Source organism: Aedes albopictus, chromosome 1, assembly GCF_035046485.1.
Source record: "Aedes albopictus strain Foshan chromosome 1, AalbF5, whole genome shotgun sequence".
Classification (NCBI taxonomy): domain Eukaryota; kingdom Metazoa; phylum Arthropoda; class Insecta; order Diptera; family Culicidae; genus Aedes; species Aedes albopictus.
The window spans coordinates 93,982,992-94,004,723 of record NC_085136.1 but is presented as its reverse complement, the minus strand read 5'-3'; the positions used below and the strand labels follow the sequence as shown (position 1 = coordinate 94,004,723).

General features: G+C 43.9%; 1 protein-coding gene across 1 annotated transcript in view; it reads left to right on the top strand.

The window, feature by feature from the left end:
• Nucleotides 1–21,723, top strand: part of LOC134285323 (uncharacterized) — a 31,536-nt gene extending 9,813 nt beyond the window's left edge. Inside the window, exons 2-3 of the mRNA XM_062845899.1 lie at nt 21,224–21,529; nt 21,585–21,723. Of these exons, the coding sequence (XP_062701883.1) occupies nt 21,224–21,529; nt 21,585–21,692 (414 nt within the window). The 3' untranslated portion in view covers nt 21,693–21,723. The remainder of the gene's footprint in view (nt 1–21,223; nt 21,530–21,584) is intronic.
• The last annotated feature ends 9 nt before the right edge of the window (nt 21,724–21,732 follow it).

The window sequence follows — 21,732 nt, the reverse complement described above, 5'->3', positions numbered from 1 at the left end:
CAGAAGAGAACGTTTCTGAAGGATTTGTTCAACGAGGATGTGAGGCAGCATTTTCACCTCCATCTATTTTTATTTTCATGCGAACGCATGGTTGCTGGTAGACTATCAGCCTCTCCACACTAAGACACATACATTTGTCAACAAGCGATCTCTGGCTTGACCAAAATAAACATTCGTTTCAAATTCAGTAGCTGTTGAACCGTGCTGAAGAGAGCATCTTATGTTTAATAGCTTTCATCTTCGGGTGGTTTGTTTTAGTTGCGAATGAAATTTAGCTAGACGATATCTGTGACCGGTTCAAGGTCATAGTCATCGTGAATTATTTACTTTCTTCAACTTACTTGCAACGATAGTAATTGAAGTAACGTATTTTGAAGCTTAATTTACTGAAGTGGAACGTAAATATTCTACTAGTAGTTGAAAGTGAACAACAAAGAAATCGCCGCTTTGAGAGTTTATCCGGGCCTGATGTGCGCTGCAGGCCATACTCCCAGCGATTTGCCCTCCAAATCCTCCAGCTCGTATGATGAGGATCCCTTTTTTGCCTTAATACGCGCTGCAATAAACTGAGGGCCCAATTTGGAGTTAAAGTTCTCAACCGCACTGGACGGCTTCATGTTGCGTCTAAAGACTAGCTGACCTTCCTCAAATGCCTTGCCAAACACTCGATGCCTTAAGTTGTAGCGCTTTTGTGCTTCTTGATGCGCTTGCTTGAGCTTACGTTGCACTAATTCGCGGATTTTGCCACACACGTCAATTTGATGAGCCTTGTGCTCGTCTTGAGATTTCTCGGACGCGGATTCGTTTGGGCGATGATCAGATCCTCGACCAATCATTTCATACCCGTGTGTGGTGAAATAAGGCGTTAGGCTGGTCGCTGTATGAAGAGAGGAATTAAGGACAGTTTCTATCTCTGATAGACGAGTGTCCCACAATCGCTGGTCGTCTTTGACGTACGTACGGATGGCGGCATTCACAGTCCGGTTGACTCGTTCGACCGGATTGGCCTGTGAATGATATTTCGAGTTCAACCAATGCCGTACGTCAAATCGAACCAGCAAGTCTCGGAACTCACGAGACAGAAAACAAGACGCGTTGTCTGAAATGACCACCTCCGGAACGGAGTTCCGATAGAACCATTGGTCCCTGAGCACCGTACAAAGAGTAGTACTATCAATCTTCCGGAAAGGCCACAACATGACCCATTTACTGAAGAGATCCGTCACTGTCAGTATATACTGGTTTTGCTTCTTGCTCCGTGGCAATGGACCAATAAAATCCAGAGCGATTATTTGCCACGGATGTGTTGTTACTCGCTGCTCTCCTATTGGGGGGGCTAGTGCAATATTGGGCGCCTTGGACTCTTTACATATGGTACATTTTGTATATACTCACGAATTTCCACGGCCATACGGGGCCAATAAAACTGTTGCCGAACTTTGGCAATAGTTTTATCGGTGCCCAGGTGCATGGATTCATCGTGACATTGCTGTATGACTCGTCGCCGTTCCTGTGGAGCGGGAATTAATTTCCAGTCGAATCGCACGTCGTGCAATTCATCAGGATTTGAAAGGTACTTAAAGAGTTGTCCTTCCCGAATTTGGTAATCTACCGCGGAATCAGGATCATCCATCACCTTCTCCATCGTATCATTATACCAAACTTCCGCCGGATCGTCAGTATGGTTAATCGCATTGACCGATCGACTGGGAAGTGTCAACTCCTGCAAAGAGGTGGGTTGAGGAACACTTCGAGAGAGTGCATCGGGAACTACGTTCTCCTTGCCTCTCCTATGTTTTATGCTCATATCATGTTGCTGGAGAGATAGGCACCAACGACTGCATCTCGTTGCCGTTTTCCACTTGGTGGACATGATATGTGTCAAGGCCGATGAGTCTGTTAGCAGGGTGAAGTGCGACCCTTCAATGTATCCCCTGAATGCTTCGATGGACAGGAGAGCTGCCAAAGCTTCCTTCTCACAAGCATGATAGTTTCGTTGTGGAGTTGTCATTTTATGTGAGAAGTAAGCTATGACCCTCTCCTGACCATCTTGCATTTGGGTGAGAACCCCTGCCACCGCCACATCACTCGCGTCGGTCTGTATAGTAAACTCCTGGGTGAAGTCAGGAGGAGTTAAGATTGGAGCCGAAATCAATTTTTCTTTGATCTGGCTAAACGCATTCTCCGCTGCCGCGTTCCAGCTAATCAGCTTGGATTTAGTTTTCAATAGATCTGACAACGGCGAGGTAATGCCACTGAAATCGTCGATAAATCGGCGATAGTAGTTGGCCATTCCTAGGAAACGTCTCAACTTAGTTATCGTGGTGGGTCTCTCGTATTCCACGATAGCCCGTACTTTCTCCGGATTAGCACGCAAACCATCCGTTGAAAGCAAGTTACCTAGGAATGGCAACTCCCTAACGCCGAATTTCGATTTTTCCAGGTTTATGGAAAGATTCGCTTGGGAAAGCCGGCGTGCAACTTCGCGTAGCAACCGTACGTGATCCTCGAACGTCTCCGTAACAATGACGATATCGTCAAGGTATACGAAGACGTTCGGTTCCAATTCACCATGGCCCAGTACCCGATCCATCAATCGGGCTAGAGACGCGGGGCTGTTTACCAACCCAAAAGGCAACCTGGTGAATTGGAACATCCCCTTTCCCTGGACGCTGAATGCTGTGTACCGCCTTGAGCTTTTCTCCAAGGGTATTTGAAGAAAAGCTTCAGATAAATCGATGGTGCTCAAGTATCGAGCCCTCGGTAGCTGGCTTAAAATGCGTCCAGGGTGGGGCAAGGGATAGGCATCCCGTACGGTTCGCTCGTTGATCTTCCTTGCGTCCAAACATAGACGAACTTTCCCAGGAGGTTTAATGACGGGCACCACATTTGATGACCAGTCCGAATGTGCCCGCTCTATGATGCCAATTCTCAACATTCGGTCAAGCTCAGTCGCGACCTTTTGTTGGACTTTTGGAGATAAAGTGTAAGCGTATTGACGAACCGGTGGTTTCCCTCGCCATTCGTCGGCGATTTCAATTCTATGTTCGGCTAATGGCGTAATGGAAAGCTTATCCGGTTCCGCTGCCTTAAAAAGTGCTTTCATCCCTTCCAATTGAGCTTTTTCTTGGTTCGTAAGGAGAAGCGGGTGTTCATCTACTTCTTCGAGAGCACAGTTCTGAACCGTAGGCCAAATATTGAATCTTCGCCAGAAGTCCATTCCTAGAATACAGCTCACCGTCAGCTGGCGCACTACGACTGTCGGGATTATTTTAACCATGCCTTGAAAATTGAAAGGAATGGATAATTTTCCAAGCACCTCAAGCTGGGTTCCATTGGCTGAGCAAATTCTCAGCGGACGATTCAGTGGCTGTAATTTGTGACATTTCAGTTTAAGGTAGGTGTCTTCATTTATTAGGGAACGTCCATAAATTACGTCACGCTTTTTGGGGGGAGGGGGGGTTCAGTAAAGTGTGACAACCCATACAAAAATTTCAGAGGTCTCATACAAAAAGTGTGACATAGGGGGGAGGGGGGGTTGAAAATTGGCAATTTTTGCGTGACGTAATTTATGGACGCTCCCTTATGGTTAGTTGGCTTCCGGAATCTAAAAGACCTTTCGCCGGTAAGCCGTATATTTTGATATTCGCATAGGGTCGATTATCGCATAGCCGTGATAGGGAAATAGTTAGAGATTCCATTGATCCCGAATCATATGCCTCTTCTGATACTGGCTCCCACATATCAGAAGGGGTTGTCCCTTTAGGGAAAGTATTTACGCGTTGGGGTTGGGATTCGACGGCCGGCGATTTTCGACCATCTGAAGTCCGTTTTTTTTACAAAACGGGCAGTTTTGGGTTTCGAACCCCCTGAAACCGCATACCAAACATATACTGCCTTTATAGCTACGACATTGGTCCAGGTTATGGTTGGTCTGTCGGCAATAAAGACATTCATTGCCTCGAGGTGGCCGATAGCCCTCAACCAAAAATTGTAGGGTTCGAGAAGGGTTAGAAGTTCCTTCTCGAGGATTTTCTGGCCTTCCTGATTGATTTGGCGTGGATGCGGCCTTAGAGTCTGCTTTGGCAGCTCCTTCCCTCTTTTGCGGGGGACCCTCTCGATCTTTGAAATTGACCTTTTCCTGGGATTTATAATGGTTTTGCGATCGAGGTTTATTTCCCTCCCGGTTAGGGATTCCAGAAGAAACCGCATTGACCGATGCCTCAGTCCCGAATGCTTTCGCAAACAGTGAAAAATTCGAAGCATCGATTTGATGGCCTGCGTCCAGCAGCTCTGCTAGGCTAGCTATGGGTTTCCATAAAAGAGCTTTTTTATAGTCAAAACGCATGTTTCTTCTGAGAACCTCTAATTTTTCTCCTTCGGTCATGGGATGAATCATGGAACGAAACATTCCCTCCATCTCATAATAAAAGTTCTGGAAGGTCTCCGATCGTTGCTGACGTCTTTGATAAATCTTGGCCCGTACCAAAGAATCCAGTTCAGGGTGGGCGAAGGTCTTGCGGAGCTCAGCAACTAGATGATTCCAGTTTGCCAGCCTACCCGCAGATCTGTTCGACATATACCAGCTTAACGCTGGTCCGGTGAACAGGTGAAACGCCGAATCAAATAGCTCCATCTCTGAGACATGCTCAGACAACGCTAATTGCGAAACTAAATGTAAAAATTCATTTAGCTTCAATCCCTGGTCCGTTCCCGCGTATTTGTCCACCTTCCATTTAGATACCGGCAGTGATTTGCGGTTGTAGGCAAAATGGATCGGATTGGCAGGTAAGAACGACACTGATGTGGTTGTTACTACAGGAGGGATAATTGAACTGACTGGCGCGCTTGGATAGACTCCGAAACTAGTAGGATTCGAAGCCGGCAAGGAAGCCGGTATAGGTTCTGCTCTCGAAAGTGGCACTTGAATCATGGGATTCTGTGCCGTGGGCAAAGAAGGTGCATGAGAGTATGAGCTGGCAACCGTTGTTACTGAAGTATACGGCATTACTTTCCAGCCATCGGCGGATAGGCTAGATCGGTACGCGGTTGGGTCATATCCTACATTCCATTCGGTGGGCTTCGTATTTGGAATTGTATAGTCCCTTCCAGAGAAAGTCTCTGGGAACCGAGTGTAACTCGCGCTTGGACCAGCTGACGTCATTACCCTTGGAACCGTATTTGATAGGGTAGGGTTGGTTTGAGTACTGATACTCGGGTAAGTTGGGAAATGATAGAAATTACCTCCCGAACTGTGTGAATTCATTGCCCCTAACGGACAGGATGTTCCCCAGGAATAAAGACTCGGCATGCTCACAGCTGGGCTTGGCCGGGGCCACTGAGCTAAACCTACTGGCTCCGAAATTCGAACGTGGTTTCCCAAGCTAGCTTCCCTCGAACCAGATGACTTCGGAATAGTTCCAGTATATGTAACCTGGCATTCCGGGCTCGATGTTCCCATGTTAACCAGATTTGAGTGCGTGGTTGGTTTCATATTACGTAAAAGGTATAATTCGTTTTTCAGCTTTAGCAGACCATTTCTGACTGCTTCTGGATCTGCTTTGTCCCCTTCCAGTAATCCCAATCGGACCAGACAACCTAGAATGTCGGAATCCGTATCCGATGGGGGTGCATTTTGTCTTCTGTTTGATTGTGGAATTTCTGTTGATACTCCATTGTCTATTGAGACTCTATTCTGCGGTTCGTCAAATAGATTCTCTAACCCGATATCTGCGTTCCAATTGTGACGCTCCTGACGCTTGTTGTAAAAGAATTGATCAAGGTACCTCAAAATTCTAATTTGCATACCGTCAATCTGTGATTGCATATCCGGACCTACACATTGTCTAAGCAATTGAGCTCGATTACCTAAGTGCAACAAAATGGATTGGCATCTTGGTGGAAGATCCTTCGTTGCACCCTGTAACATCTCTTCCAACTCTCGTAGTTTTCCCTCGCAACACCTAAACTCATCCAATGGATTTCGTTTTAACGTTCTATCGCCTCCCTTCCGTTCCTCTTTCTCGCATTTAATCTTCTCCCTTAAAGCGCGGCGTTTTCTAGACATCGAATCTTCCCTCGCAAAAAGAATATCGCGAATCTCTAATTCGTATTCCAGCTCATCTTCGTTCAGATGATCTACTCTAATGTCGTAGAAGTGCGTTGGCAAGTTCTCTTCCACTAACTCAATCGTCTGATCTCCTCCAGTAGCCATTTTGATTCTAAAACACACTAGTTCAACCAAAAATCTAAATTCACTTTCTCGAATTCACTTCAATATGACCTAACTATTAATATGTACATCTTATGCTACAAGTTCATTTATCAATTCAAGGTTGATGGAAGCTTAATACTAACTGGAAATAATGAAAAAAATGAAATTAAAGAATTATGACGTAAATTTTATCGCCAAATACTTGAAACCCTAAAGCATTAAGAACTGTGAAAATCCATTATTCTTTTTTTATTATATTTTTTTTTTCAATCAAACAGACTATTACCTTTTTGCTCAAACAATCACCTCGACCACAATGACGTCTTCACGATAACCGACTGAAAGTTGTGATCGTGAGTCACCCCAAGTGCGTGAAAATATTCGTAATTCACTGAACTACGAATATGTTTCTTTACGTGGATCGCCAATTGTAAGTAGTGGCTAGCTCAGGGAGGCTCTTACCTCGGGTCGGCGCTTACGCAAACTTTGGAATGACTCACTACACTCAAAGTGGACAACATCGGACAATATCGGACAACAACAGACAGTGGACAAACTATACACCTAAGGCTCAGCGTGAAAGAAATTACAAAACGTTCAGAAATTCATGTTTATAGTCTTAATTTTTATTTAACATAATAGGGAAAGGGACAATACTGGGGAAAAGGAGGGGGGGAAGAAGAAAGGAGGGGTACCCGTTGCGGCCGTGCTGCTTTCGTTGGGGCCCTTTAACGTTTACGTTCATGCGGAGAGAGAGCTATTGCGAGGCATACCTGGTACACTGCAGACGACGATTCGACGTTTTCAATGGACGTAGGAGGGATTCGCGCTCCCGGGGAGGCGCAGGCACGTTGACCTCGACGCTAGAAGATCTTGGCGGGAAAATCCGGTACGCCCTGTTGGTCACCGTGATCGAATACCGTTGAATGGAGCCCCTGGCCGCATCTGGACGTTGTCGCCTGGTCTTCTTGCTGCCTGTCGTCGTACTTCTGGGGGTGTATCGTCGTTCGCCCCCGGGTAATATGCTTCTGGTGCTTACGGCGGGGGTAGGACCACATCGGCCAGATCCTCAACGAGCGGAGGCGTACCTACCGGGCCCCGCTGGGTCTAGGCCTCAATAACTTCCGGTCGTACACTCCACAGCCGCTGGTGGCATGCGAAATGGCTTTGGGGCTCGCAAACTACCGGCACCTGGTCTCCACGTGGGCTGGTTAACGGGCGATTTCTTGGTATTAGCCGCTCGAGTATCCTTTGGACGTCGCACCGAGAAGGTTCGCTGGCACGATCCGGCCTTGGTTGATCAATTGGGGTTTGGCCACACTCCTTTTCGGGGATTACCACGTGGCCGGGGAAAACCGGATCCTTCGTCCCGGACCAGATGGGGTCGTTCCGAGGCGTCGTCTGGCCGGCTGGGGTGATTCCTTAACAAAGGCTTCCCAGGAATCGTTCCGGAAACGTGGCCCCTGCTACCAGGTCGGAAAGCGACTTCGATCCGGCAGGGGATGGGGTTAACTCTTCCGTATTGATAGACCTCCACGGGAATTCCACCTACTACCAGTGAAGCTGGAGAATTTTCACTCGCGGAACGGGCCCAGCAAAACTGCCCGGGTGGACTACCGTACTCTATTTTATATCGGAACTTGTCCCGTATTCGTTTGGGGGGGGGGGGGGGGGGAATCGGCAAAAACTGCGCGTGAGAATCACTGTAACGTTCGTTCTCTTCAAAAGTCCCGTAGCAACTGACTCGCAGACGATCTCCCAGGCTCGCACTACCCTCCGATCTTCCTGCTCTCTCCCGACGCTCTCGCTCATCTCCCGGAAATGGGAGAACGTAAACGCATAGTTCTCCGATGAGATGTGAATGGTGATGATTAGGTTAGTAAATTTAGTAAGCTTTGTACAATAATTTTAAGTGTAAATTGTGAATAGTGTTTTAAATGCCTATCTGTTAGTAATATTAATAATAATTATATAATTCAAAGGCCTTGTGCATGTTTGTGTTTTTGTGTATGGAGCCATCCTATTTTATTTATTTTAATATCTGAATTAAGAAAAACTAGCTTTCCCTACCAAAAATTAATCAAATTTTATTGGTTTAAGTAATTTATTTTCATTATTTAATTTAATTTAATTTATGTACAATTTGGAACCAAAGTTCCATTGTTGCCGAGTATTATCCGGTAACAATGTGTGTGTACAAAAAAACTCCCATCACTTTTTAGCACTAAACCTCAACCGAACTCGCCGGAAGTGATCGAAAACTATGCATGCGACACATTGAATCGCGGCAATTTCGATAACCTGATGAACAGTTAGCAAGAAAACAGTCTCAGACCATATCTGAACCGGTAGTGTTCCGGAACCGGTTCCTGGTGTCCCGCCGGAAGTGGCCTAATATAAAAGTGATACAAACCCATGCATGCGACATATGTCAAAGCGCAGCTTTTTTTGATAATGAAAGGTTGGCATAAAAAAGACTCAGGTTATATTTGAACCGGTAGTGTTTCGGAACCGGTTTCGGGTGTCCCGGTGAAAGTGACCGAATATAAAAGTGTACAAAACTTATGCGTGCGGCACATCAAATCACGACATTTCCGACAACTTGATGACCGCTTATCAAGGAAGTAGACTAAGACCACATTAGGGACTGCCAGTAGTGCCGAAACTAGCTCCGGGTTTCCCTCCAAAAGCGGCTAAATATAAAATTGAACCAAACCCATGCTTGCGACACAGCAAAGCGCGGCTTTTTTGATAACCTTATAAACGTTAGCAAGCAAATAGGCTCAGACTAGATAGTGTCTATCGATAGTGTTCTGCAACCGGTTCCGGGCCTGGAAGTGAAACCAAACCCATGCATTGAGGTATCGCGGCTTTTTAAGTAACATGATGAACAGTTGCAAGAAAATAGACGCAAGCCATATCAGTGTGATACGGAACCGATTCCGAGTGTCCCGTCAGAAATGGTCAATTGTAAAAGAGAACCATTACATGCTACATATCAATGACTTATGCAGCAACTTGATAAACGGTTAGTCAGAAAATAATCTCAGACCATATTTGGGAGAACCGGTTGTGTTCCAGAACTAGTGATGAGACGAGTAACCCGCCGGAAGTGGTAAAATAGATGGGAACCAAACCATAGCGGCGTTATTGATAATCTGATGAACGGTCAACAAGAAAATAGTCTCAAGCCACATCTAGAATAATAGTATTTTGGAATCAGTTGCGGGTATTCCATCGGAAGTGATTAAATAGAAGTGAACCAAAATCGTGCTTTTCAAAAAATAGCCTCAGATTACATTAATATTCGTTTTTTTTTGGTAACCCGATGAACAGTTGACAAGAACATAGTCTCAGCCCATATGTGAGACAACCGGAATGGATTCCAAGTGTCCCGCCGGAATTGGTCAAACGAAAATTGAACAAAACCTATGCAAGCTGCACATAAAACAGCAGAATTATTAAAGTTAACAAAATAAATTTCAAATCAATTCGTAGCTTTTTTTAATAGCCTGTAAACGTTGGGTAAGATTATAAGTGAAAAAATGGTCAAAGTCTTCATATATGCAAGAGAATAAAATCGTGACCAAAGCGATCTCTCAAACCACACCATTTCAGATTCCTGCGGTGCAAATATATAGTAGGATGGATCAACGTTTTATAGAAAAAAATATTATTTGATCGCATCAACACCGCATAAAGTTTTTTCAATCTTCAATCTCCTTGCTTCTAAAATTACTGCTCACAATTTGGGTGCAGTTGGTTGAGCCATCGCTCTTCTCATTGCGATTGAAATTTGAATGGAAAATTTCCATTTTCTGCATTTTTCTCGTAAGGAAGTCAAATTTCACATGAATCGTGTTACCAATGATACTAAAATATAGCCTAATGTGTGCTAAAAAAAACTTTGTCGAAGATCACAAAGTGATCTGTGATTGTGAATAAAGTTAACCTTCTTCATGCATTAGCTGACGCTCACCCCGCTGCCGTAGTGAATGGAATAGGGTCATCCCAATGTACGACTAGGGTTAAGGTGTTCAAGCAGTCAACTGAGAGGTCTGATATTTTTTAGCTCTGTTTTGCTGTTGAACATAACATCGGAATATGTACCATTAATAAGTTTCCCAAATCGATGAAAGCCAAAATTGTTGCTTTTTGGAAGTAAAAATTGTGCTTTTCTATATGAAGTGATTCAGAAGCATTTTGGCTAATGTCGACGGAAAGATCATGAGTATATATTCGTCGAGAAAGGCACTATCACCACTAGGTGGAATAATCTGAGGTTTTTTATTCTTCAATCACTTAACCTAATTTACAGCTCTTTTGTCAACTAGGGCACTGCGTGAGCGATTCCAATTGGAAGCTGCACTTACTGTACAGCGCCTAAATGTATTCTATTCTAATTCTACTATAACATACTGGTTGCCGTTGCGCTGCTTTCACTTTCTACCCTATCATGGTAGCATGATGAGCACGAGGATGTTGATGTGTAACTGTGTAACGCCTTTACAGTTGTGGCCATGCAGAACATTTCTTGCTATTCAGGCTAAATAGGCTTGATACGCGGTATTTCTTCCCCGAAACAAGAGCATAGATAAAGAGACGGTTCACATATTTATAACAAACCGAACTCGATACACAATGTATTTATACTATGTTGTGACAATCAATGACTGATAGACTTAATACACTGGAACCTCTTTTTATGCACATGACTGGGACTGCATAAATTAAAAATGTGCATAAATTAAAAAAGGCATAAAAAGAGGGAAATTTATGCATAAATTAAGTTTGAGTTTTAATTAGGGAATCTAGTTCGCGAGAACAGGTCTTGCTCCTGGGAAATTGCGGTGGGGCTAAGGGGGTTTCCCTAAAGTTTCCACAGAACCCAAAAAGGGGGTTCCTAGGGGCTTCAGGGGCGTTTTAAGGGTTTTTTTCGGGGGATTTGAGGAGCCTTTCAAGGGCGTTCTGTCAAGATTTTTTGATGTTTTCATGGGATCACGGGGAATTTTGCGGTATTTCAATAGTATTAAGTGGGTTTCAGGGGCGTTCCAAGGGGCTTTAGGGGCAATTCAAGGGATCTCAAAAACCTTTGAAGGACGTTGTAAGAGGTTTGAGGGGCGTTTTAAGGTATTTCAGAGTCATTTCAGAGAGTTTAAGGGGGGTTTCAGGAACATTCTAAGGGCGTTTGATGGCATTTCAGGGGCGTTTCAAGGGGTTTTCAGGTTCATTTCAAGGGGTTTATGGACCCTATTAAAGGCGTCCAAAGGGGTTTCAGAGGCATTTGAAATTGATTATGATGATTGCAAGGGCGTTTCAATGGGATTACGGAGGTTTCAGGGGCGATTTAAGGCATTTTTGGCCAGGGTCGTATCAGGGGGTTTCAAGACAATCTTGGAGTCAAAGGGGTTTTCACGGGTGTTTTAAAAGATATTGCGTTGGGGTCTATAAAAATCCTTTGAAACTTCCTGAAATGCCTACAAGATCCCCATGAAACCCCCACGACCCCATGTAACGCGCCTAAGTCGATCTGAAACCCGGGAAAACTTATCATAACCCTTCCGTAACGCCTCTGAATCCCGCCGAAAATGGTTTGAAACATCCTGAAATGCTTCAAAACCCCCCTTAAACCCCATCGGCATCCTTGTATCGTATCTGAGAGGCCCCAACCCCCCCCCACTCAAACTCCTGGTAACGGTTATGTAACGCCTCTGAATCCCGCCAAAAAAGCTCTGAAACGTCCTGAAATGCCTCCAAAATCTCCCTTAGACCCCATGTAACGCACCTGAGAGGCTCCGAACCCCCCGAAAACTCTTCGTAACGCTTAAGTAACGCCCCTGAATCCCTTCGAAAATGCTCTGAAACGTCCGGAAATGCCTTCAAAATCCCCCTCAAGCCCCCTTGGACCCCATGTAACGCACCTGAGAAGCTCCAACCCCCCGAAAACTCCTCCGTAACGCTTCCGTAACGCCTCTGAATCCCGCCGAAAATGCTCTGAAATGTCCGGAAATGCCTCCAAAATCCCCCTTAAACGCCCTCGGACCCCTTGTAACGCACCTGAGAAGCTCCGAACACCCCAAAAACACCTCGTAACGCTTGAGTAACGCCTCTGAATTCCACCGAAAATGGTCTGGAACATCCTGAAATGCCTCCAAAATCCCCCTCGGACCCCATGTAACGCACCTGAGAGGCTGCAAACCCCCCGAAAACTCACGTAACGCCTCTGAATCCCGCCGAATATGCTCTGAAACGTCCGGAAATGCCTAAAATCCCCCTTAAGCCCCCTTCGGACCACATGTAACGCACCAGAGAAGCTCCGAACCCCCGAAAGCTCCTCCGTAACGCTTCCGTAACGCCTCTGAATCACGCCGAAAATGGCCTGAAACATCTTGAATTGCCTCCAAAAATCTCCCTAAACCAAAACCCCTACAAACGCCTCCGCAACGCTTGTGATAAAATGCTCTGTGGCCTCCTGGAATGACTCCGAAAGCCCCTAAAGACCCACTAGGACCCCATGTAACGCACATGAGGATGAGACCTTCGGGAACACGCAAAAACGTACCTGTGACCTTCATTTGCTCTCTCCTGTTAACACCCCTTGGCCACTGCTGCAATAGTTCTCGTCATTGTTATATATTCTCATGCACAATATTGGTTCTGAGTAGCTTTCCCTCTTTTTATGCAGGGCATAAAAAAGGTGCATAAATTAAAAGTGCATAAAAATAACATGCATAAAAAGAGGTTTTAGTGTACTCTATTCTGCAAGTTACTTCCGAGAATCTTGTACAGGTACCCGGTTTCTCCATGTGCAGGAGCGCATCGGCAATAGCCACCCAACTGGTGCTATTGAACACGTTCCCCACATTCAGAGTCACTACAGCACGGTAGCGTATCCCCTTCTTTTACGCTGAAGCGCTATCTCGACGGTATATGTAACCGACAGGATAGCGTCTACGTCGACCTTCCCTTCCGGAAGGCTAACTTGCTGCTCAAGAGACCATTTGTGGCTTAACAGCCTGTTGAGGATGATCTTTTTAATCACCGACGGGTCTCCGGACGGTTTCCCCGCCTTTGGCAATAGAAGTAGACAAGCTTAGCTCGGGAGCCTCTACAATAGCTACTTTTAAGGTCAGGTTCGAAACTCCGTCCAGACCTGGGGCCTTATTCACGCTAAGTGATTTTGCAATCATCGTAACTTTCTCATCGGTGACCCTCTCCTTATCGCCAGCCCAAGTCCCCTACAAAAGAAGGCCAAGGACTAGGACCATGACGCGGGAAAAGCCCCTCGATCATCCCCTCCAACATCTTTGGAGATTGCTCTGTAGGAGCCATTACACTTCTCGTCTTGACCATCACGATCCTGTAGACATCACCCCACAGATTTGCATTGGCATTTTGACAGAGACCCTCGAAGCAAGCCTTTTTTGCTTGCCCTTATCTCGGTCTTCAGGCTTTTGCAGCGGCGAACACCACCCGTCCGTCGCTCATTTCGTTCCTCATCAGTACGTGCTCACTGCAATCGCCTCATGACCCGTGGACATGCATGGCTCTGGTTCGCAATTGCTTCAATCTACCAAGTTCTAGGGTAGACTACCAGCCAAATGTGATTAATGTTTCTATAGTTTCATCGCCTTCATGCATCTTTTGTCTGCTCTTTATCTCCTATATCGTGCGATTCTTCATTTGAATTATTCCATCAATACACTGAAGTTTTTTTTTACGCGGTTTTTTTACGCGGTTTTTTTTTACGCGGTTTTTTACGCGGTCCGTCCTAAAAAAAACCGCGTTATTTCAAGACCCGTCGTAAAAAAAACCGCGTTATTTCAAAAACCGTCGTAAAAAAAATCCGCGTTTTTTCAAAAACACGCGTAAAATAGTCAGCACCACATCTAACGTGACTTGACTTTTTTTACGACGTTTTTTGAAATAACGCGGTTTTTTTTACGACGGGTCTTGAAATAACGCGTTTTTTTTATGCGGTTTTTTTTTACGCGGGACCATTACCGTCGTAAAAAAAAAAACTTCAGTGTACTCAAAAACAGCGATCCCCCATTCACTGCGTTTGTTCGCATGTCAATTACCAAAATTACCGCTATTTACACTACCAACTGGTGAGCCCTAAGATGATGGGTCCAATAAAAGTAACAAATATGACAAATTGCCACTATTCATTCACCGAGGGAACCATTAGTCGCTCGCGGTACCGTTTAGTCAGCACTTATTCAATCAATTTGCCAGTATCCAACTAACCACCACCGCGGAGCTCCATTAATCAACCACCGAAAGTGATACACCTGCACGCGGGGAAGATGGACGGAGACAGCAAAAAAAACAGTGTCTCTGGGATGACTCTGGGCTTCAGAGTGATGGACGGATTACAGCGAGTTTGCAACGCCCGCCGAGGTCAGAAATAGTAGGTATGGGAGTGCTGGAAGACTGGTTACTGACCGGTTAGTCGCATGTTTCTCTTTTTCAGGGGTCGTTTGATGAATTGAAATCTAAGACATGTCGGAGGTTGCGTGCTGGGAGTATTAAGATGAGTAACACGTGCACGTCAAACGCCAGTTGGATTGAGTAATCCTTGTGTCACATTATAATTTTCGTTGACGGAGATGGAAACACAAATTTGGCAAGGTTGGTTTGGGGGGTTGTACCAACAAAAGTATTGTAGGCAGGTCCAACAGGCGGGATTTGAGGCCACGCGTGGCCAAGTTTGTTCAAAGGTCGGTTTGTCTGCGTGGGATGGGTCCGTTTTTTCTTTTGCTTGCAAAACTTCGCGGCTGTCCTACGGCAAGGTCTTAAATCAGCGAAATGCAAAGGCGAAATGGAAGGCGATTTCATTATTGTTATTATTATTTGTCCATCGACCAAAAAGAGGCAATTAGTTGCAGTCGTCGACGCAGTACCAACGATCATTTCGCGTGGTGTCAATTTCTTTGTGCTTAAATGTGGCGAGGAATTCTCTCATGACTAATTTGGCTCACAGCCAGCAGCGACAGTGGTTGCGTTTTCTCCTGGTCAAGGAAACTGAACAACAGCTCCCGTTGTGAAGAAATTATGCATACTTTTTGGTCACATCTCGGCGACAGTAAGTACACGTTATTATACACTGAAGAGTTTTGGAGAAGCATATGTGCAAAAAACGGCCATTACGTCCGCACGTTGAAGCATCTCTTTGTTGTCCCACAGTAGTGTGTCAATGTTCAAGGTGGTACATGTGAATGGAGCACTAATTGCTGTTTTGATTCAAAGAAAAGGCGGGAACTGACAAGCTCTTTAACTTTTCAAAACTGATGGAACAATCTTGATTTATGCCAGTATTGTACGCTGGGTTCAATTTTACGTTTGTTTTCAAATGTTCCTAAGAAGAGTCTATCATACTTATTTGTTTTGTATCAAACACTGTTGAAAGTTCAGAATTATTCATATATTCTGGAAGGTTTATAAAAAGCCACAATTGGCAAAGGCTGGTATATGGATTAAATGCCAATGCGGTCTTGTACCGACTTTTCGAACCCTCTGAAGAGAATACACTTGAACTTCTTTTTATGCACATGGCTGGGACTGCATAAATCGAAAAAGGCATAAAAAGAGGGAAATTTATGCATAAATTAGGTTTGGGCTTTAATAAGGGAATCTAGTTTGTGGTGGGGCTAAGAGGGTTTCCAGAAAGTTCCCAGAGATTCCAAAAATGGAAGGTCCAAGGGGCTTAAGAGGCGTTTTAAGGTTTGTTTCAGGGGAATTGATGAATTTTTTATGTGCGTTCTGTCAAGATTAGTTGGCGTTTAAATACGGTTACAGGGAGATCAGGGGCATTTCAATATTACCAAGGGGGTTTCAGGGACGTTTTAAGGGACATTAAGGGCAATTCAAGGGATCTCAGGAGTCTTTAACACATTTTAGCGAGTTCGGGAATTTAGGAGCATTTGATATTAATCAACCCGATTAGAAAATTATAACAAGTTCATATCATATTGTGTTATGATGTTATAATATTTTTCAATAACTTATTATGTTATAACATAACTAGATGCAGGATGATGATAAAATAACTAAAATTGTAACAAAAACTACACTAGTCTAATCAAGATTATAACCTATTTTGTTATAATCATATCAAAATTATAACAAAATGTGATATGAATTTTAGCCTCAGGATTACTAGCTTCTATCAAAATTTGATACAATTTTGTTGCATCCCGACTGGAAAATTATACCAAGTTTATATATATTATATATATATTATATTATATTATATTATATTATATTATATTATATTATATTATATTATATTATATTATATTATATTATATTATATTATATTATATTATATTATATTATATTATATTATATTATATTATATTATATATATATTATATAATATAGTGTTATGATGTTATGATATTTTTTGTAACTTTTTATAACACTAGATGCAGGATGATGATAAAATAACTAAAATTGTAGCAAAAAGCACATTGATCTAGGTAATCAAGATTATAACCTATTTTGTTATAATCATATCAAAATTATAACAAAATGTGATATGTATTTTAGCCTCAGGATTACTAGCTTCTATCAAAATCTATATAAATAAAAAGGAATGGTGTTTGTATGTCACGAATAGGCTCGGGAACGGGTCAACAGATCGATATGATTCTTTCACTGTTGCATTCCGCCAATGCTCTGACGTGTTCGTACGAAAAAATAATTAGGAAAAGTGACCGGGAAGGTAAGAAAAATGAGAAAACCAGAAATTCCATTTTGAGGGGAATTTCTTCATGGAAGCTATGTTAAAAAAAAAACAAAGTAGGCAGGTAGTACGACGTTTGCCGGGACTGCTGGTATGATATAATTTTGAACAATAATTTTTCAAATGTCGAAGACTCAAAACTTAGTTATAATCCAATGAGTTATTAAACGGCATTTATAACATGACTTGATATAATTGAGCTTTAGTATTTTGAAAGTACCAAGGATGTTGAACATGATTATATCCCAATGAGTTATTAATTTCATGGTTTGTTAGGACTATTTTAAACTTTTTTTACAAGTTTCTAGTCGGGAAGGGGCATTTCATGGGTTCTCTTTGGCGTTTAAGGGGGTTTCTGGAACCTTTTAAGGCGTTCCAAGAGGTATTAGGGCCATTTCAAACGGTTTTCGGATACATAAAGGGCATTTCAGTTGGATTATGGAGCTTTCAGGGGCGTTTCAAGAATTTTGTTCTGGAGGTGTCTTACGAACTTTTTGATACCGTTTCAAGGGCTGCCGAAGGGTTTCAAGTGTTTCAAGCTCTCAGGAGCCTTTGAAGGGCGTTCAGGGGCATTTCGATGGATTATGGGGATTCAATAACATGACTTGCCCCATAGAATTTGGGAAACCAAACCGCTTGTGAGTCCCTGAGACACCTCGAGAGCTCCTGAATCACACCTCATACTTCCCCCTGAAACGCTTCTGAGAATGCCCAGGTACTCCCTGAAACCTCTTAGGATCACATGGAATGCCCCTGAAACCTCCTGGAATTCCTTTGAAACCCACTGAGCCCCCCTGAAATGTCCCAGAGACCTCCTAAAATGCCTATAAGACCATTCGAACGCCCCTGAATAATCTCCAGAAACTTCTTTTAGGTCCCCTGGGAGGCCTTGGAACGGCTCCTGAAATCTCTTGAAACGCCTCTGAGGCCTCTTGAAAAACCTTGAAACGTCCCTGAGACCGCTCATAATCCCCCCTGGAATGCCCCTCACCTGGAACTGGAACCCTCTGGGACCCCTTGAAACGCCTCTGAGGCCCCCTTAAGCACCTCAGAGATACCCTGAAACCACTTTAAACTCACTTTGAATCTCCTTAAACGCCCCCCAGACCCCTGTAATCCCTTTGAAACCCCTGGGACTGCCTGAGACCCCATGAAAACGCCCTGAGACCCACCCCCCCCCAAAACAACACTAAAACCATCCGGAACGCTCTTGAGACCCCATGGATAGCCTCTGAGGCGTACCGAGTTTTGGATATCTGCCGGAGATATGATGATATTGCTCATCCAGTTTTTCTTTCGACATTTTTGTCAGAGGCTTTTAGAGTTATCTTGCAGTTGTTTCCAGAATTATTAGTAGTAATCCCCCTGGTATTGGCAGTTTTTTCCAGAATCTTCACCATAATTCGTCTCATAGTTACTGAAGTGTTTTTTCTGGGATTTTCAGTTTCATCCTCTCGAATATCTTCTGAGGCTCCTCTTGAGACTCTTCTTAGTTTCTTCTGGGAGTTTACCGAAAACTTCGCAAAGTTATTCGTGAGATTTTTCAATTTTGAGATTCACTAAAAACTAGGAATTCTAGGAAAACTTAGCTTCCCGAGGAAATATGGGAAGGAATCCTGGTATAATACCGCAATGAACTCCAGACCGAGCTTTCAAATAAATCTCGAAAGGAACCTCAAAAGAAATCTCGTGAAAAATAGCTACAATTCGAGAAAAAAAATTAGAGCAAATCTGAGCGAAATGTTCGAAGGGTTGTTTGAAACTCATGAAAAGTTATAGAGGAGCCTATGCGAGGAACACCTGGAGAAATCCGGAACGGGGCTCATGATGTAACCCCGGGAAGAATTTTGGTAGAAATCTCGTAAGTAAATCTCAGATGTTGCTGGAGGACCTCCGGGCAAAGCCTGGGATAAAATATACGAAGAACTCCGGTGGAAATCCCTTGAAAATTTTTGCAAAAAAAAAAAAACACGGAAGGATTTTAAGATGGAATTGCTGTAAAATATCAAGAGGAATATTAGAAGGAATTCAAGAAAATATGAAAAGAAATACAAAATGGAATTCAGGAACGAATTCTGGGTAGATTTTCAACCAAATATCTAAACAAATGTCTGCTGAAAATCCGATTCCTTGATAGAATTATTGAGATCACCGGTTTCCTCAAGAGCTTACCAGTGTTACCAGGTTTCGCTCGTTATAATTCGCATTTTTTAATACACTGACTGGAACCTCTTTTTATACCATGGGCTAGGGGTGCTTAAAAAACTTAAAAAAGTTAACTTAAACAGGTTAACTTAAAAAAGCGCATAAATTAAAAATAGCATGCAATGAGAGAATTTTGTTCATAATTATGTCAAGGGCTACAATAAGAAAAATTTTGTTCGCAAGAACAGGTGTTGCTTCTGGGTATTTGAGATGGATCCAAGGGAATAGTGAGACCCATCAAACCCCCTGGACACTCTGAGACCACCTACGACCCCCTAAGACTCCATGGAACTCCTTGTACCCATCGCAGTCAACCAGTCATTGTATAAGATGTTGCATAAGATGTTAAAATGGAGGCGATATGCGTACCTTTTACATCCGCCTAAACGTAGGTATTCACGCATAAGGCCTCCACTTTAACATCTTATGCAACATCTTATACGATGACTGGTTGTCTGTGATGGACCTTCTGGAACACCCTTGAGAACACCTGAAACACCCTGGCACTCCACTGAAGCCCCCTCGGACCTTCTGGAACGCCCCCGAGACTGCCAAAAGCACCTTTTAGAGCCCCTGGAATTCCCTGAAACCCCATGATATCTCTGAACCGCCCATGAGGCCTCCGAAACGCTCCTGACAGCCTTTGCAATGCCTCTAAGACTCCATGAAGCACTTCTGAGATCCTCTTGAGCGCCACTAAAGCCTCCTGAGGCTCCTTGTAACGCTCCTGAGATCCCTGTAACCCTCCTGAAGCCTACTAGGACCCCCTTAAAGTCCCCCTGAAGCACCTTAGAGTCCATGGAATTCACTTAGACCCCATGGAACCCCCTGGAACGCCCCAGAGAACCCCTGAAGCACCCCTGACACACCATGGGACACCACTGAAGCTTCCTGGGACCTCCTAAAATACCCCTTTGACCCCCAAAAGCGCCCCTTAGAACTCCTGGAACCCTCCTGAAACTCCATGGGCCCCTGAATCCCCATGCCTGCAATACCTCTGAGGCCCCCTGAAGCGCTCCTGAGGACCTCTGGAAACCCTCTGAAGCCTCTTGATACCCCACGAAATGTCCTTGAGAATCCCCTGCAAACCCTTTTGAAACTTCTCGAGATCACCGATATACCCTGGAACCCTTTTCAAACGCTCCTGAGATCTGATACAACGAAAATAACTAGCATAAATTGTGGACCCCATTAGCAAGTGGGTATTTCAAGCCCCTTTAAAGAGTGGGTGAATAATTAAGCTTAAAAAACGAGTGTGTTATGAAAGCCTAATAATTTCAGAAAGCATTACATAGGTTCCCAGGCACCAAAATTCATGAAAATTTGGATGTCAGCTCATTTTGGCAGCGCTACGTTTACTCATCAAGGAGGCTCCCTCTGAATTTCTGGCTGATGCACAAATGGTCGATTTGATATTTCGTGACTCTATCAAGGGAAACTCATGTCACTTTGTGCACTGGTAAAAGGGGAAATAGCGATCACCATGTCATTGTTGCCACAAAACTCTGCAAACAGCTCTCCGTTCATGCTCATTTCTGCGAGACCATAGCGTCCCATGACGTGCTCTGCTCATAGTCCGAGTTGCCGGAACCTACATTCGCGTTGAAGTCGTCCGATGCCCTTCAACTTATTTTTGTTATAGTTTCGATGTTTGGTTCTTTCGACGGTTAATCGCCAAACCTCGGCGGTATAATAATAACATACTTTCAGTAAAATCCGAACGGCGATTATAACAGCCGCAGTGTTGTGTTCCGCTGATTTCTTGTCTCGAGTGTCTCCCTTTCGTACCATCCACCCAACATCCCACTAGGGTGCTGGTGATGAACGAGAAAAGTGCAGTGTCTTTGAGAATCTGACATACAATCGTGTGCAAAATACGATTATCACAAGTAGATTAAGATCGAGCCCTGAGGAAGATCCCAACTCAAGGATCGAAACGTTGGCAATGATATAAACGTATCAACGCTTTTTCCGTGACTGAAAGCCGAAAAACTCCCATAGTTATCATACTTTCAAAGTTACATCTATTGACTATCCATTTCTATCCATTTCAGGACTCATTCAGCGATGACGTCAGCCGAACGAAGCGAAAATTCAAACCGGAAGATATGCTTGCTGCCAACCTCGTCATAACGAAAGCCCTACAACAGAAACCCAAGCCCCCTTCACGGGTGGCTTCACCCTCAGCCAAACAAGGTCGCCAAGCACCGGAAGATACGGAAAATGACGTGGAAACTTTCGACGAGAACGATAACTTTGGCCAAGGCGAAAAGGTGTCGTTGAAAATTCCCGATCGATTGTTCGGCAATGCCACCAATGTGGTTCTGGCGGTGGCGAAGATATTCGGAGATTTTATCACGGTGAGTGAGAAATGGGCTTAACAATTTCCTTAATTCTTAGTTTTATTCATTTTAGAACACCGCAATCCGTTCGGCGCGTTTCCTACAACTCTTCCAGCCGCTGTTTGGACGCAATCTGCACATTCAGATTCCAACCACCACAACGGAGTCAAACGAAGTTTGAGATTGAGATTGCTCTATTTTAAGAATTTTTTTACGTAATT